The sequence below is a fragment of the Pleurodeles waltl genome, chromosome 10, assembly GCF_031143425.1.
Source record: "Pleurodeles waltl isolate 20211129_DDA chromosome 10, aPleWal1.hap1.20221129, whole genome shotgun sequence".
In the NCBI taxonomy this organism is placed as follows: Eukaryota; Metazoa; Chordata; class Amphibia; order Caudata; family Salamandridae; genus Pleurodeles; species Pleurodeles waltl.
The window spans coordinates 1,049,902,548-1,049,918,881 of record NC_090449.1 but is presented as its reverse complement, the minus strand read 5'-3'; the positions used below and the strand labels follow the sequence as shown (position 1 = coordinate 1,049,918,881).

At 46.4% G+C, this 16,334-nt stretch overlaps 1 protein-coding gene across 1 annotated transcript in view; it reads left to right on the top strand.

Moving 5' to 3' along the window:
- Positions 1 to 12,533: 12,533 nt before the first annotated feature.
- Positions 12,534 to 16,334, top strand: part of LOC138262216 (fatty acyl-CoA hydrolase precursor, medium chain-like) — a 283,496-nt gene continuing 279,695 nt past the window's right edge. Inside the window, exon 1 of the mRNA XM_069212060.1 lies at positions 12,534 to 12,656. Within this exon, the coding sequence (XP_069068161.1) occupies positions 12,551 to 12,656 (106 nt within the window). The 5' untranslated portion in view covers positions 12,534 to 12,550. The remainder of the gene's footprint in view (positions 12,657 to 16,334) is intronic.

The following is a 16,334-nucleotide window of genomic DNA, read 5'->3' as shown; positions in this document are numbered from 1 at the left end:
AAGATATCACCATAATTTCATTTAAACTGGTACACATGTTCATTTTCAAATATTGTATAATACTTTAGATCAGACATCATAGCATCAATTTTCACATCGCAATCATCAGAAACCACTCCAGGTGTGATCACATCTGTCATGGAAAGTTTAAAGACATATGGTATTCAAATTACCTCAGTAGGACAATATATATCGAATAATACTTTATCCCAAACAATCCCATCGGGAATAGGTATGGCTATAATGTTCACTAGAGATAAGTCTCTGTGAATTTTGTGCAATGAAAAATGTGGTTTTAGCACCTCATCCACCAGTTCAACTGTAGAGAGTTCAGGAAGAAAATGACCATGCTTAAGGAGAAAGAAGACAATAACAAACCCAATCCGTAGGAAAAATTTAAGTACAGTCAATAAAATCCATAGATAAAACTGACGAGTGAAATAGTTAATTTTAAGTCAATGTATCAGCTTACGTGCTCTTGAAAGTTTTGTTGCAGTAGAGGCAGATGAGTCTGAAGAAAAGTCATCAGCATCGACAAAATAACCATCATCTGTACAAACAAATGCTGGAGGTGTATTTTGAAGAGGATAAGCTGCTGAAGATTCCCTCTGTGGTGTATAGTAGGTTACAACATCCGTTTGTGTAAGATTTGTGGAACATTGCTCCGTATTAGCAGAAATCAATGTAGAAGTAGTTGTCAGTGGAACCAATGAAAGCTCATTTTCCACCCTCCCCAAGCTCGGAGATGTCAGGCATTGCTGTTGAAGACTTGTAGGGGAACATCCTGGTCTGTAGTGGGAGAGATTCGGGCGCTACTCAGGAGTTCTCTAGGCCTGCTGTGCAGGATCGGCCACATGGTGTAGCTTGACATTGTCGATAAATACAAAGCGATTTTCTTTAGAGCCAGGCATTGGTTGTAGAATCACAGTTCTGGTACCATGTATTCCCAGGACTGGGACCGGTGCACAATAAGAAGGACCAAATTCCCTTTTCCAGCAATCTTTTCATGCACTAGATCCCCAAATTTAGGAATACAGCCAGTAGATGTTACTGGTACATCCCTGATTTCAAAGGAGGCAGCACTGGCAGATGTGTTGTCATCACGGAACTGTTGTAAGTGCTGCAAAACAGTGACACGTTCATTTATATCAAACGATATATCCGCCACCTCCATGCCAGGACCATCAAGATCTGGAACATACATTCAAGTTCCAAAAAGGTATTTGGATGATGTATGCCCCCCAAGGGACCTTCTAGGCAGATTGTTAAGTGCTCTCTGGACTCCATATAGGTGTGTAAGCCAGCTACAACCTGTGCCTAATACTCTAGCTGTTAAGGATTGCTTTAAATCTCGGTTTTGTCGCTCCACAACATTATTTCCCTCGGGATGAAATGGAGATGAGTAAGGCAGTTGGACCCCTAGCGAAGCCTTGGCATCCCTGTAAGCCCTTGAGGCAAAAGCAGGGCCCTAGCCTGAGTGGAAAGCCGCAACAGCATACTTACCAATAAAGATTCTCAAATCTTTAATAACAGTTCGAGCGTCAGCTGAGCGTTGTGGCCAAACCCACAGAAATCTGGAGTATGAGTCAACAGTGACTAGAATATATTTGTATGCACTATCTGGTGTCAGGAGACCACAATGGTCCAAGTGCACACATCATAATGGTTTGTTAGAAATTAAGAGTGTCTGTGGTGGGCATTTCACAGTGGACTCTTTTATTGCTGGCAGATGTCACAACAAAGGACATACTGCTTAGTCTGTTTGTATGTACCTGGCCACCAATATCGTGATAGTAATACTGAAATTGTAGCCACCACACCAGCATGGGCAGAAGCACCACCCTCATGCGCTGCTTTTAGTAACGCAGGTCTTAGTTCTTTATTGGGAATTATCCAAACTCCCACACATGGTATTGTTACTTGTGCATCAAACAAGCCTGCCATCCGGTAGGAATATTTAGCAGGATATGCTTCAGGAAAAGGCATGCCGTCAGCCGAAGCTGGTAGGGCTGCCAGTGTTTCATCATCCAATTTTAACTTAGAACGAGTTACTGCAGCAACAGAAGCCATAGCTACTGCTGATTTGGCTGCTTCCTCAGCCATAGAATTGCCTTCAACGTGTATACCAACACACTGATGTCCTAGTGTATATACAACATGGACATTAGGTAGCATTTCCTTCAAATCCCCCACAGGAGTCTGTGTTTAACGGTGTTGCCTTTTGAAACTCTGAACCCATTTTGGCACCAGTAATGCAGATATTCATTGAAGGACAAGACACAATAGTACGAATCACAGACAATCAACGTCATCTGCTCAGGATCCGTATGTTCCAGTGCCATCACCAGAGCCTTGAGCTCTGGAAGTTGTGCAGTGCAATTTCCTAGAGTCTGCATGTTAGTATTTTGTGGATAGAACTTGCCATCCTTCATGTAACCACTCATGACTGCACATGCAGCGGAGTATTGATGCTTTGTTCCTATCACTGGTTGAGCTGAACCATCAGTATACAACATTGTATGATATTGTTCGATAGGCAATGTATTCGCTGGAACTGGATACTCAAGTTTATATTGTAAGATTTCTTGGGTCTGTAATTTGGATTCAAAGACATAGGGCCTGATTCTGACTTTGGCGGGCGGCGGAGGCATTGGCATGGGCATGGGCACTGCAGGGGCCCCCAGGGGCCCCGCGGCACCCCCTACCGCCATCCTGTTCCTGGAGGGAGACCCGCCAGGAACAGGATGGCGGTAGGGGGTGTCAGAATCCCCATGGCGGTGGAGCGCGCTCCGCCGCCATGGAGGATTCTCCAGAGCAGCGGAAAGTCGGCGGGAGACCGCCGACTTTCCGTTTCTGACCGCGGCTGAACCGCCGCGTCAGAATGCTCGACGGAGCACCGCCAGCCTGTTGGCGGTGCTCCCGTGGTCGGTGACCCTAGCGGTCACCGACCGCCAGGGTCAGAATGACCCCCATAGTCAGCATCAGTTGCTGTCAGAGACATTGCCCATTGGATCCAACGTGGATGTAGTGCTTTAGCGTTTGGAAAGCTCGCTTTAGTAACAGCCTCAAGGGCAGGAATCGGAGATGCGCTTCCCCTGGGCAAGAGGTCTTTAAGAATCACCATTTGGACAGCAGTGAGAATTTTCTCAGTGGGAGCAAAGCGTTGTTCAGCTGTAGAATATAAATGTGATTTTATGCAATTGGGATGGTCTCACCCTCATTGAATGTCACATAGGTGAAACCAATGGCACCAGCAAGCACTCTGATGACCAGATGCTTTTTATTGTCCATGGTTGCAAGTGTTTTGCTTTGAGCATGTCTTTTTCGCAAAGCTTTTAGAATGCATGTGTGTTAGACTGTCCAAAATGTACCAGTAAAATCAGGACGTATTAAGTCGTACAATGGTTTGATGCGTTGTGCATAATCTGGAATGTATGCTCTGCCAAAGTTTAAAAAGCCCAACACTGACTACAGCTTTTTTTATTGTGTTTGGAAGTTGTAATTGTGCGCATTTTTCTAAAAACTGGGTTGCCAGGCTCCTTCATTCATCCGACAATTCATGTACCAAAAACAGGACACTAAGGAGAGCTATTTTCATTTTTTTTTAAATTGAATTTGTAGCTGATTTCAGCAAATCCTACAACAATGCGGGCTACCCGTCTTAAATGTTGCATGAGGGCGTTGTCTGTGAGATAAATATCACCCACATATGACAACGCCTCAGGGTCAATGTTGCGTAAAATAGATGTTACACAAGCTGAGAACAGTCCTGGGATGTTCTTATACCCCTGTGGGGGTCAGCAGAATTTGTTCTGAGAGCCAAGGGTGCTAAAACATGTTAGGTCCCTATTTTCAGGTACTATGTTTTGGCAAAAAAACTAGTTGAATATATCCGGGGTCGTCTTGTATTTTCTGCACACTATATTGTTCATTAGTGCTGTGTGCATTTTATATTGAAAATGTTTTTGTGTGACTATTTAAATGTCTATAGTCTAAGACTATTCTATATGAATGGTCGGGTTTAGTGACTGGTAATAATGGATTGTTCATGGATGAGTCTGAGGGTTCAATGACACCCTGGTACTCCAATTGATTGAGGATTTCCCTCACGGGTGCTTTAGCATCATATTTAATAGGATATTGGGGTTGGGGTTGGAATTTTATTGGTAATACATGGTAGGGGGAATCTTTGTTCCATCCTACATGGTTGCGATATAACGCAGGTGCCTGTGCCACTGCTCAATCAATGGCATGCATTTCAACAAGCTTTCTGGGAACAAGGGGCGAGAAGGATTTTTCAATCACATCCTTTCCATAAGGGAGATTGCGGATGAATTCTTGCAGCCAATCATTTTCAGCCAGCAAAATATCATAAATAGAGACGACGTGGTCCCAAAAGATAGTGTCAATTACGCGTTCAATGTCCCCTTCTAACTCAATAGTTACTCTGTACACCCTATTGGGTGTGGAGACACTCATGCCCGCAGTCTCAACTTGTAAGAATTCATCAGTTGCTTTCACCACCAGATGCTCTTGAAGATCCTGGTGAACTATTGTGACCCCTGCTGCACTGTCTAGTTGTGTCAGGTCCCACTTCTTCTTCTTCAGTAAAGCCCTTTTCCTGAGTGGCATGTCGGACTGTACTGCTGCCACTTTTTTTCTTTTTAAACTGAGGTTTTTGTTGGGGAAGTTTTTCTTCGTTTTTAACTCAAACTTCAGACGAGCGTTGTGAGTCCTTTCTCAGTTTCAAATACTCTGATCGCTGCTCTGACTGCGTTTTTCCGGTGAGTCCTGAAAGGAACGAGATTGGCGTGTATCAGTATATTGATATCTGTCAGGCGTTTTTATATAATCCCTATTTCTAAGGTTATACCTATTTTGCAGGGTCTCCGCATGCAGAGATTCTCCCCTTTCTTTTTTAGGTGTCTGTTGTTTTTTTATCCTAGCGTGTTTTAGAACCTTCAGGCGCATGCTTGATAGTATCTTTATTAGATCTGCCTTGAAATTGTGGTTTAAACGGTCTGGCCCCCAGACTATCTCGACCAATGCTAGAATAGGTCTCTGCGATAATTTTTGAAAGCTCCTGTTTTTTATCCTGTGGAGGAACATCACGGAGCCACATGCGCACTGCTAGTGCAACTGCTTCATCTTTAAGATTACTTAATATAATTGAAGATACTGTGGAAAATTTGCCCATTAATTTCATCCCCAAATCCAGGACCGGGACTGCCCCGTATTCATCTTGAATTTGTTTTAACACCTCCGGAAGATTGGCAAGGGTTGGTGTACTGTGTAAGGAAGTATAGAGCGTGGCAAATACCGTGCCCCATGCATTGCAGTTATCTACTGTGGGAACCAATCTGAATGGCAAGCACATAGTGAGAATTCTATGTTTATCCTGAGGTCCTGTATGAGGAAAAACTGCTTCCAGTTCATTTATTTTTTTAACTAACCAAAACAGAATTTCCTCCCCCTTGGTGGGTACCTTACTCATGATCGGATGTACAGTGACAGGGTTAATGCCTGGCATGACTGCATGTTGTTGCACAGAGGCAGCATGTGCTGGGTTAGTATTTAATGTTTGCATGACAAACTGTACTAATAATCTGTATATTGTTGTGAGCTCTGTATATAGGCTGCGAACCTCAGCTACAGCTTAGATCGCTGAATCAGGGTGTGGTGTATAGGTGGCCAATAAAGGCCAGCTCGGGCCCTCATTGCTCAGAGGACCTAACCTAACATGTAATATTGTATGTGACAGGGCACCATCAAGCCAGTTGTTATGGTCTTGATAAGATAAAGGTATTTCTAAATATGCATAAGCTCTGTATTGTGCTGGTATGTTTGCAGGTGTATAATGGTGAAATGTATTTGTGTTCCCATCTACTGCTGAAAAGGTGAACCAAGAATTAAAAAAAATGTGTTCTATAGGCTGGGTGAGCCTGAACAACAAATGTAACTGGACCCCACTGTGCCATAAGGCCATTTGCCAATAAATGTGCAGTAAGGGGTGGTCACATATTTACTGCAATTGCTTTCCTTTGTGGGTTCGCCATGTTAATGGTAGATGTATGTTCAAAGATAAGGACACCTAGTGGGGATTGGTCCTTTTAAGGTTCAAGCTTGAGCCTACAGCCCAAGATAGGTACTACCTATTTAGCTGAGGAGGAAATCCTCAATACCACGGACGTCTCCGTATGTAGTATCGAGGTGTCTTTTGCCTCAGATGAGACAGAGATACTTAGGAGGATTCGAATATTAGTGCCTGACCAAACGTTGGTGGCGCCATGCTGCGTAGGTTTTCATTCTGCTAATGAGGCTACTGGATTTGGGAGACAGGATCACATGGATTGTGACTACTAAGTAGAATTCCACACCACATGACACCTGTCGTCTAATCCGGGTTCTTCAGCTAACTAGCAGCACCTCATCCCTGGCCGAGATGATTGTGGCAACCGGGCGCATGACAAGCAGACTCCTCAGGGGAATCGTGGTCCATCAAATCCCATCTCTTTCTCTCAGTTACCAATGGGTCTCATTCAGGCAAAGATAACAGAGGCAGAATATAGTTCAATAAGAATTTATTAAAGTAACTGCATCTTACATAAAAAGGCATGTATTGCAGTAACTAGGATGATAAAACACACTAAAACCAAACAGGTGACTAACAGATTAAAACACAAGAATAGTCCTAGGAGTGAGGTATACATTTCTCCTACCTAAACTATATCTGAGCACAGCGTAAAAAGCCCAATCTGCCCTTTGGGTTTCCCCCGGGGGTACACCATCCCTCATACCTGGAGTAGGAAGCCTGTCGTCTAGAGAGACACCGTCCCCATGTAGATCAGGGGTCCGGCTGTCTAGGCAAGTGGCTGCAGCTTAGCAATCAGCAATCAACATGCAGTGGTGGTCATATGGCTGGACTCTCCTTCTAACGTGTCAGGGACAAAGGGGTGTTTTTACAATAAGACAGCTGACATTCTAGGAAAAAGTCCCCACGTATGAGTGTGTGTTTTCTGTGAATGTTGGAGACACAGCATACCACGTTTGTCGGCAACCCTATCTAACTGAGGCCGTGGAGAAAGCACAAAGTGAAATAAATGTCCTACTAAGAACGTAATGTTTTCCTAGGCAAAAGTACAATGAGATAAAGAAAATAAAACACCACCACAAACGTTGATATTGCTAGAAAAATATAGCAATGCTGAATAAAATGTAACTGGGTTAAAGTGCACAGCGGCAAGCCTAGTTAGCTTAAAACAATGTGTCTAAAACATGGCTAAAATAGCTATACAACAGTGCCTCCTTTTGGTCTTTTGCCTCCGAACTCATGGGTGCTTGTGAGTGGGTTTAGTCTGAGAGTCTGTCTCAAATCTGGGCCTTCTCATTTACCTTTACATTTCCTGCCTACTCTTGTGGCATTCTCTTCGGTGGATTCTTGTTTTTGCCCTTTTAGGGCTCACCTGTGTGACACCCATGAGTACCTTTCCCATGGAGCTCACCTGTGTGCCACCCATGAGTGCCTCTCCCATGGAGCTCACCTGTGTGCCACCCATGAGTCTTTTGCCCATCAGACGGAGACGTATTAGGCTTACCTGTGTCCCATATCAGTGCCCCTCCTGTGATGCTCACCTGTGTGCCACTCATGAGTGCCTATCACATGGAGCTTACCTGTGTGCTAACAATGAGTGTCATGCCTAGCGGGCTCCCCTTTGTGTTCACTGCTGGGGCTCACATGTGTGCCACCCATGAGGGCCTCTCCCATGGAGCTCACCTGTGTGCCATGCACTAGTGCCCTCATGGGGCTCACCTCTATGCCAGATGAGTGCCCTCTGATTGAGCTCACCTTTGAGCCACCCATGAGTGTCCATCCCTTGGTGCTTCCCTTTGTGCTACCCCACCTGTCCAAGGATGAACCTGTGTGCCACACTTCGGTGCTCCCCCACCCATTTTTATTCTATGAAGGTGCAGAAGTTGGCAGAGTGTGACGTCCATCACCTCACCCTCAGCCACCCTAGTGTCTGAATTAATGCAGAAATCTAGAATCCTGAGTGACTCCAGGATACCCTCCAGGGTGATGGTGTGCTCTACAAATCTGTAAAACATAACATAACAAGGAGCCATCCAAATCCACATCTTTCATTCATAACATGCTGGAGGCGTTTCCACTGGGCTTTTCTCCTCCAGATCGAAGGTTTTTACCAAAATCAGAGGATTTCTCTTCCCACCCACCTATAAACCAGGGGTCATGTAGCCCACTGCAGATGGTCCAAGGGCCTGCCAAGGAGATGGAGTCCATGATCTCTGCCGCCCTGAGTAAGGACCCTCTGCCCTATCTGGGAATCCCACCTGCCTGGAAGGGCTCTCGCTGCAGTGGTGACCGCTGTATTCACAGCACTGGAGATCTGCTGAGTGGGTGCCCTGCAGGGGTGTAGCTTCGGAGGGAGGGGGTTGTTTGGCATTTCCGGGGGTGTTTGGGGGATCACACACCCCTAATAAATTGATTTTCTGTTAAATAGTTGGGTACTGGTGATTTCAGTTGGGTATGGTGAGGTGTCTGTCAGATGCTACTAGGAATTTTTACATACACAGAGACAAAACACACACACTCTCCTTTTTCTCTGTTTTGAATGTCTTCAAAAATATTAGTAAGTTTCAAAATACTGTGTTTTCCCCCATTTAGTACTCCTACCAATCTGCATTCCTCTCCCTTTCCACTGCCCCTACAGCCCCTCTCATCTGCCCTGCTCCCGTATAATGTATTTTAACAATATATGCTGCGTGATTGTCAAAAAATCTGAAGCTCACCCCGCCCCCAATCTTACTGATCAAGCTAGCCGGGACTGGCTATAATGGGCATCGGGTGTTTCCTTGGGAGGCTGGAAGGTTTGGGCTGCTTTTGTTACCAGGGTCCAGTTTTGTAGCAGTGCAGCAGTTTTAAAATCACTGCAGAGTTCCTTGTACGTCCAACCATTTTCAGGCTACAATAAAACCACCAAGATAACTCTGGTGATTAATGTAGGTGCTGAGAGAGATCGGGTTTTGTCTAGTGGTAGGTTTGACTCATCTAAGGTAGCGCAGAGGGTTAATATGCCTACTGCACAGAAAGTGTACTATGCAGATTACAGAACAGTATTTTATGTGCATAACTCAGTGGGTTACTGCTTTTGTCATAGAGACTGTGCAGTTCATAAGTTACCTGGGTTGGACTGGCCATAGCGGGCATCAGGCGTTTCCCAGGGAGACTAGAACAGTGGAGGCCAGTTTTGCAGTGGTGGGGAGCCATTTTTTTTACTGGGGGACAGTTTTGCAGCAATACTGCAATATCGGCCCCCAGTAACAAAAGCCGCAGTGCTTTGCACTTGCACCCGGGGGCTAGTCCGACAAAATTGCCAGGGCTGCTTGGGTTTCCAGTCTGACCCTGTAAATTACAATCATAATCTAGCACAGAGAGCTATGAACTGCCACAAAGAGCTGCATGCAAACTTCATGGTACAGATTAGAACGTTGTGCTTTTTTCTCAGCCTTTTATTATCCAAATTTTTCTTAAAAGGGTTTGTTTGGGTAGAAATAAATTGTTATTAGTGAAGTCATCCCTAACCATTGTGTTGCGTTGTGAATCCTGAGTTTGTGTTTCCCCAAACAACACACTCTTAAAAAAAGCTTACCAGTACGGCTGACATGTGAATCCTACACCTTGTAGTCCCCTTTGTCTTATATAACATTTTCTATACACTGATTTACACACGTGTGATTCATTGTCTGTGTGTGTGATGTAAAGTGCTCCAACACCCTATGCTTGTAAGAGAGGCACTATGAAACAAGTGAAATAAATGTGAGAGAGGGGCTACGGAGAGATGCGAGGCACTGTTAGAGGGTAATGGTGAGAGAATCATTGAAGAGCCCCAATAAAGTTTGCTGTATCCTGGTGCATCGTACAGTCATCATTTACTATACAATTGAATATATAATGAAAAATGTGTTGTAGAATGCACCATTTTTGCAATTTTTTTCCCATATTTTCTTGGGGCTTGAGGAAGCCCCCCGAGCCCCATTGCAGTGGTCAGGCTCGCTTGCTATGTACTCTAAGGGGGCTGGTCTGTCAAAATTTGGGTTCCCAGTCCGGTCCCTTCCTGATGCCCTGTTCAAACAGATTTTCGCATTGGGAAAATAAACTCCCAAAGCACAAGTTTGTTTTCGAGGAACAAAAGACACAGTGCTGTCGGGCAGGGAGTTATCCTCCCGGAAGCTGGAGTCATTCTGCACTTTCCCTGACGGTGTCTGCTGGGCTTTGCATGATGGACTCAGGCAGCAACGATGGGTGAGAGAGGCCTGTGCCCAGTGGCGTAACGAAACTTGAGGGGGTCCCCTGCAAAATACATGAAGGGTGCCCCCCCAACGCAGGGCCAGCTTCAGCACTGGTGGCGCCTGGTGCATCAGTCTTTTTGGCACCCCCACCCCATGACCTCCTTCTTCCCAAATTCGCTCTCTACCACTCTCCAACAGTGCCCATCACCTCGCCTTAGCCTCTCTCTAACACATATTTCTTATTAATTTTTGAAGCGCTACCCATAGTTCACTCACGGTTATGTGATCTGTGTGGTGCACGTTGTTTGCAGCAGGCACATTAACCCTCTGTGCTATTTCATGATGAGTAAAAAATGCCAGTAGACAAAATAGGGATCTCTCACCAGTAGTAACATTAATTACCAGATTTTTGACATTTTTATTGTTGCCTGAAAACTGATGGATGCACAAGCAAGTTTATGTGCTTCTAAACCCATAAGTTATTTTTATTAGGGTCAAGCTTGCAAGTGCATGCATTGGGTCTCACTTGCAAGACTCTGCTGTGTTCAGTAAAGGGCTTGGAGCCCGCCTGTCGCTCACTATTTGTTGGTTTGCGTGGCACTCTACTTTACAGCCTCATAATTCGTCGAGGCAGCCCTGGCATCACTTCCGTTTCTCTGTGTGGAGCAGGGTTCAAGCACTAATTGATGCAACTTAATTAATGCCCCTCAGCTGCTCCCCACCTGATTTGAAGGCTTGTGATTGGCAAAAACGTGCCCAGCAGGCACAAAATTGCAAAGTTGTATTTTTTAAAGCTAACTTTATTTTATTTTGCCAAGTTGTCTTTTCTCAGTTTCTTCTCATGTTTTCTTTTGTTTTTGCTCATGGACGCTGTTGTCAAAAGATGGCCATTAACTTGTTCGAAATATGCAAGACCCATTGTTAAACACAGTGCCAGCACCAAAGTCAGGGCACCGGTCGTACTGCCCTAAAGCCGGCCCCGCCCCTACGCTCTGGACCCAGTCAGGAGGCCTCCGGCCAGGGGTCCGTGCACAGCGCCTAGGAGGGCGGGGGGATGGTCTTTAGCTGCCCCCAATACCCTCCCCCCCCCCCTCCCCCGCACCACCGGGGCTGTCGGGTCTATTGTTCCGCCACTGCCTGTGCCCTCAATCGGGGGGCACCGTTCATCTTGACCTGGTGCCCCTCCGCTGACACCATACCCAGCAAGAACTTTGTGCTGTGGAGACAGCGAGGGCTGCCAGTGAACATACAGCTCTTCCCTGACTCTGGTGGGGGAGGACCACCGCCAAGTGATGCAGTGAGTCCGCTCTGCAAATTTAGGATGACCAGCTCTTGAGACCAAAAACTGGGACATTTTGCAATTTTTTTTCCATCAACAGGGCGTGGCAGAATGACAGTTCTCAATAACATCCTAACGCTAAAGAGGCACTTAGAAAATAAATAACACGTCATTTTTTAAAACCAGCATCATACCTGTTGATTAAATTGCTTACTTATGACAGCTGCTACCTAGCCCTGATTTGGAACACCTAAACAAGTGCCTCTCACTTTTTTCAGTCGACCCCCCCACCCCTCTGAAAATCAGTACATGAGCCAACTTTGCTGAAATCCGATGAGAAGGCTGCCGAAAAAAAAGGAATGTCCCGGCAAATCCGGGACCACTGGTCACTGTAGCTAAACTCTAAATGTGGCCCTGGCAGGAAGGTGCAGCCGTGCCATGCCCCATCCGCCTCCCCGCAGCCACACCCCAGTTGGGTCACCACCTCCCCCCGGGCAGAAGGATGAAGCTGGTTCACCCCACACCCTCCCCCCCATTCACACCCAGAGGGTGCTGTGCAGGGGCTGTTCTTCCCTGGCAGGAGTGTGAAGCCGGGTCACCCCCAACCTCCCTCATCCAGTGCGGTCACCACCAGAGGGGGCTGTGCAGGGGCTGTCCTTCCTTGGTAGGAGTGGGAAGCCGGGTCACCCCACAAGCCCCCTTATCCAGTGCGGTCACCACCAGAGGGGGCTGTGTCCTTCACCTGGCAAGCGGGTGCAACCGCGTCACCCACGAGTGGGTATTGCCCTCTGCCTCTGATTAATGGAGCAGGCTTCTGTGCGTATGGTGCCAGCAACCAGTGGACTCGTGCCAGGATGTGGTGTGCCTCGACCTGCTCAAACGGGTCCAACCCTCTGCTGAGCTTTAAATAATTCTGGTGCCAGCCTTCAGCACCCCATCTCCTCACCGCAGCAAGAAGGAAACATGGCTTCCTGCAAGGCGTGCGTCCTGCTTTTCACCCTCCTGGGGACCCTCTGTCTGGTGACATCTGACCCCCAAGGCGAGACCCTCAGACCCTCGGTGGCAGCAGGTGAGTGGGGGAAAAGTCGCAGGGGTAGAACGGTGTTCTATATCTAGAAGAGGATACATTCTCCAGGGGCATACAGGTACATTACCACTTGTCACTCCAGCGCCAGTGCCGGCCTCGTAGCGCTACAGATAAATAATGGGTAATCAATTGTACCGCATTTTAATGATGACACGCTGAGTGCCTCCGCACACTGGCAGCTGGATGTGCATAACAGGTGTCAGCAGCGAGGGCTTGGCCGCGGAGCTATCCCTCCCCAGATGTTCTTTCCATGTATCACTGAAGAAGAGGCGGGTTCAGGTCTGCCCCCACAGCCCGGGTCTGAACCCGACCAGCTACCGGTCGGTTCTCCAGGTTGGTGCCCAGCTGGAGTCTGTCACCGATGGGGTGACTGCTACTTTGCCCCCACCACGCTCTCCTGCACCTCAGCCTGAGGGTTACAACTGATGTCCGTCTGATTTTACAAATAATCGGGAGCATTAGATTTATGCGGCAGAGGAGCACCAAATTATGCGGCACGAAACGGCAAATTATGCAGCATAATGCCGCACATCCGCAAATTGTTTGGATATAGTTAATTACTTTTCACATAGTAATATTGTCTGGGCAAAGATTTCATTTCATTAGAACCAGTCTAAAAACCAAATACAAAAAAGCAACTGAAAGATGACTATGTATCCTTTGGGAACGTCGTCCATGTGCGTGAACACGTGCTGCCACGTTTTTGTAATGATCCGTTTAAGCTAGAAACATGATGTTTTTGTTAAAATGCGCAAATTATGCAGCAGATGATGAATTATGTGGCAAACGTGGCAAATCCATAATTATGTGGAAAAAACAGCAGTCGGAGACTCGCATAATTCCAACGGCCCTGCAAGGAATAAACCGAGCGCCCCTGAGCCACACATCACAGAGGTCACAGCCTATGAATATTAATCAGGCTCGGTTGTTTCTCTTCTTAAAACCGTGCTCAGAAACGCAACAACTTTCTGGGCGCACAGGGTCTGAGGCCGTTCACACAAAATGTAGCTCCCGAGTTAAACGACCCTCTTTGTCAGAAAGCGCCTTTCGGTCTTTATGGCGCTGTTAGGCTCAAAATGTCAGCAAACTATTCTTGCTTCTAGGAGCGGTTCGGCTGGGAAAAACTGACCACAGGGTCGGACCGTTCTGGAGAAGGCCGTGGAGAGCCACAGATGGCCATAACACAACCACCACCAGAGAAGTCCATGGAGATCACAGGGGACCATAACACAACCAAGACCAGAGAAGACCATGGAGGGCTGCAGAAGACCATAGCACACCACCACCAGAGAAGAACATGGGTGGGCCACAGAGCTCCATAACACATCCATCACCAGAGAAGACCACAGAGGGCCATACAGAATCACAACAGACCACCACCGGAGAAGACCATGGAGAGCCATAGAGGACCATTACACACCACCACCATGGAAGACCGCAGAGGGCAACAGAGGACCATAACACAACCACCAACAGAGAAGACCATGGAAGGCCATAGCGGACCCTAAAACACCACCACCAGAGAAGACCACAGAGAGCATAGAGGACCCTAACACAACCATCACCAGAGAAGACTATGGAGGGCCACAGAAGACCATAACACAACTACCACCAGAGAAGACCATAGAGGGCCACACAAGACCATAACACACCACCACCAGAGAAGACCATGGAGAGCCATAGAGGACCATTACAAGCCACCACCAGAGAAGACCACGGAGGGCCACACAGAACCATAACACACCACCAACAGAGAAGACCATGGAGAGACATAGAGGGCCATGACACACCACCACCAGAGAAGGACATGGAGAGTATAGAAGACCCTAACACAACCACCACCAAAGAAGACAATGGAGGGTCACAGAAGACTCTAACACATCACCACCAGAGAAGTCTATGGGTGGGCCGCATATCGCAATGACACAACGACCACCAGAGAATACCATTGGAGGGCCACAGAGGACCTAACACAACCACCACCATAGAAAACTATAGAGGTCCACAGACGACAATAACACACCATCACCAGAGAAGACCATGGATAGGCCACAAATGGTCATGACACAACCACGACCAGAGAAGACCATTGAGGGCCACAGAGGACCATAACACACCACCACCAGAGAAGACCATGGATGGGCCACAAATGGCCATGATCCAACCACCACCAGAGAAAACCATGGAGGACTACAGAGGACCATAACACACTACCACCAGAGAAGACCATGGACGGGCCACTAAGGGCCATAACACAACCACCACCACAGAAGTCCTTGGAAGTCCACAGAGGGCAATAACGCAACCACCACCAGAGAAAACCATGATCACAAAGGAGCATAACATAACCACCAGCAGTAAAAACAATGAAGGGCCACAGAAGAGAACCACGCAACAAAACCACAAGAGGAAAGGTATAGGACTTCTAAAAGGGAGAAACTCTAGACTCCCAGAAGAAAAACAAACCAAAGCAACATCAGGTCACAGAACCATGTACAGGCAAAACCAAAGTATTTACTGACCATAAATGTATTTTAAGATAATTTGTTCAGATGATTAGGTTGTTGAATGGTTCAATAGTGCTAGTTTGGAAACCGATTTTGAATTCGAAAACACTTCTGACTAGAAGATATTGTCTTTTGTCTGTCTTGCCTCTATTTCTCCAACGGTTCGACAATTGCTGAAGGTGGTTGGCTGTCACAGATTGTGGATTTTTCTTTGACTTCTGTAACACTGTGGGGGGATAAGAAGAAGTGGTGGAGCATATCTCAACCCTGAGGAATGGGGCGCTGGAGGGGATAGACCATGGACATTTTCAGAAGGGTGGAGAATGCACCTTATATTCAAAACAGTTTAAATTGGAACACCTGGTTTGAGGACTGAAGAAAAGCTCTTGTACTAAATGGAGTACCTTTCTCGAACTGCAAAAAAGTAGAACAAATATATATATAAAAAGCAACAACCCTATGTGAGCCCGGGGGCGAAGGTCTCTGGCGACAGGGGGCAGTGGGTGAACAATACCCCGCCCTCTGCCCAGAACACTTTGCCCCTGGCCAGAGACACCAGGGTCCAGGTCACGGAGGGGAGGGTCAGAGTGTGGTTGGAGATGAGGTTGGGAACCATTGGCTCAGGGCCAATGGCCATGTACAGTTGTTTCTAGCTTGGCCAAGGGCACCCACTGAGACCAGGCACCATTGCACATGCCAAAGATATTTGCAAATGCCCTGCTGCGCATTGTGGAAGACTTTGCACAGTGGTTTATGGTTCTGCAAGTAGACATTGTTTATCTTTACAAAATGCAAATTAATCTCAGAAAATCTTTGTGGAAAATAAATTATGACTATATAGTGAGAAAAGGAAAAGTGTTTGTTGTAAATAAATAAATGTTACTGCAATTCTCCTCAAAAACGTAAGTTGAAGGTATGTTAATGTATCAAAGGAAAATTGAAAAAAAACATTGGAATTTTCCAGATATTTGAGCCTGGTAACTATTATCCCAGCATCGTTTATACAAACACACACAGAAGCTCCACATCTCGACATCCTGAGGGCATTAAAATGTTACATTTACAGCTCTCTTTACAAACTCAGTTGCCTCTTGTCACTTTTAATAGCTTGCATTATTAGTGTCTAATTCACCTTTTTCAACTTTAGAGCAAT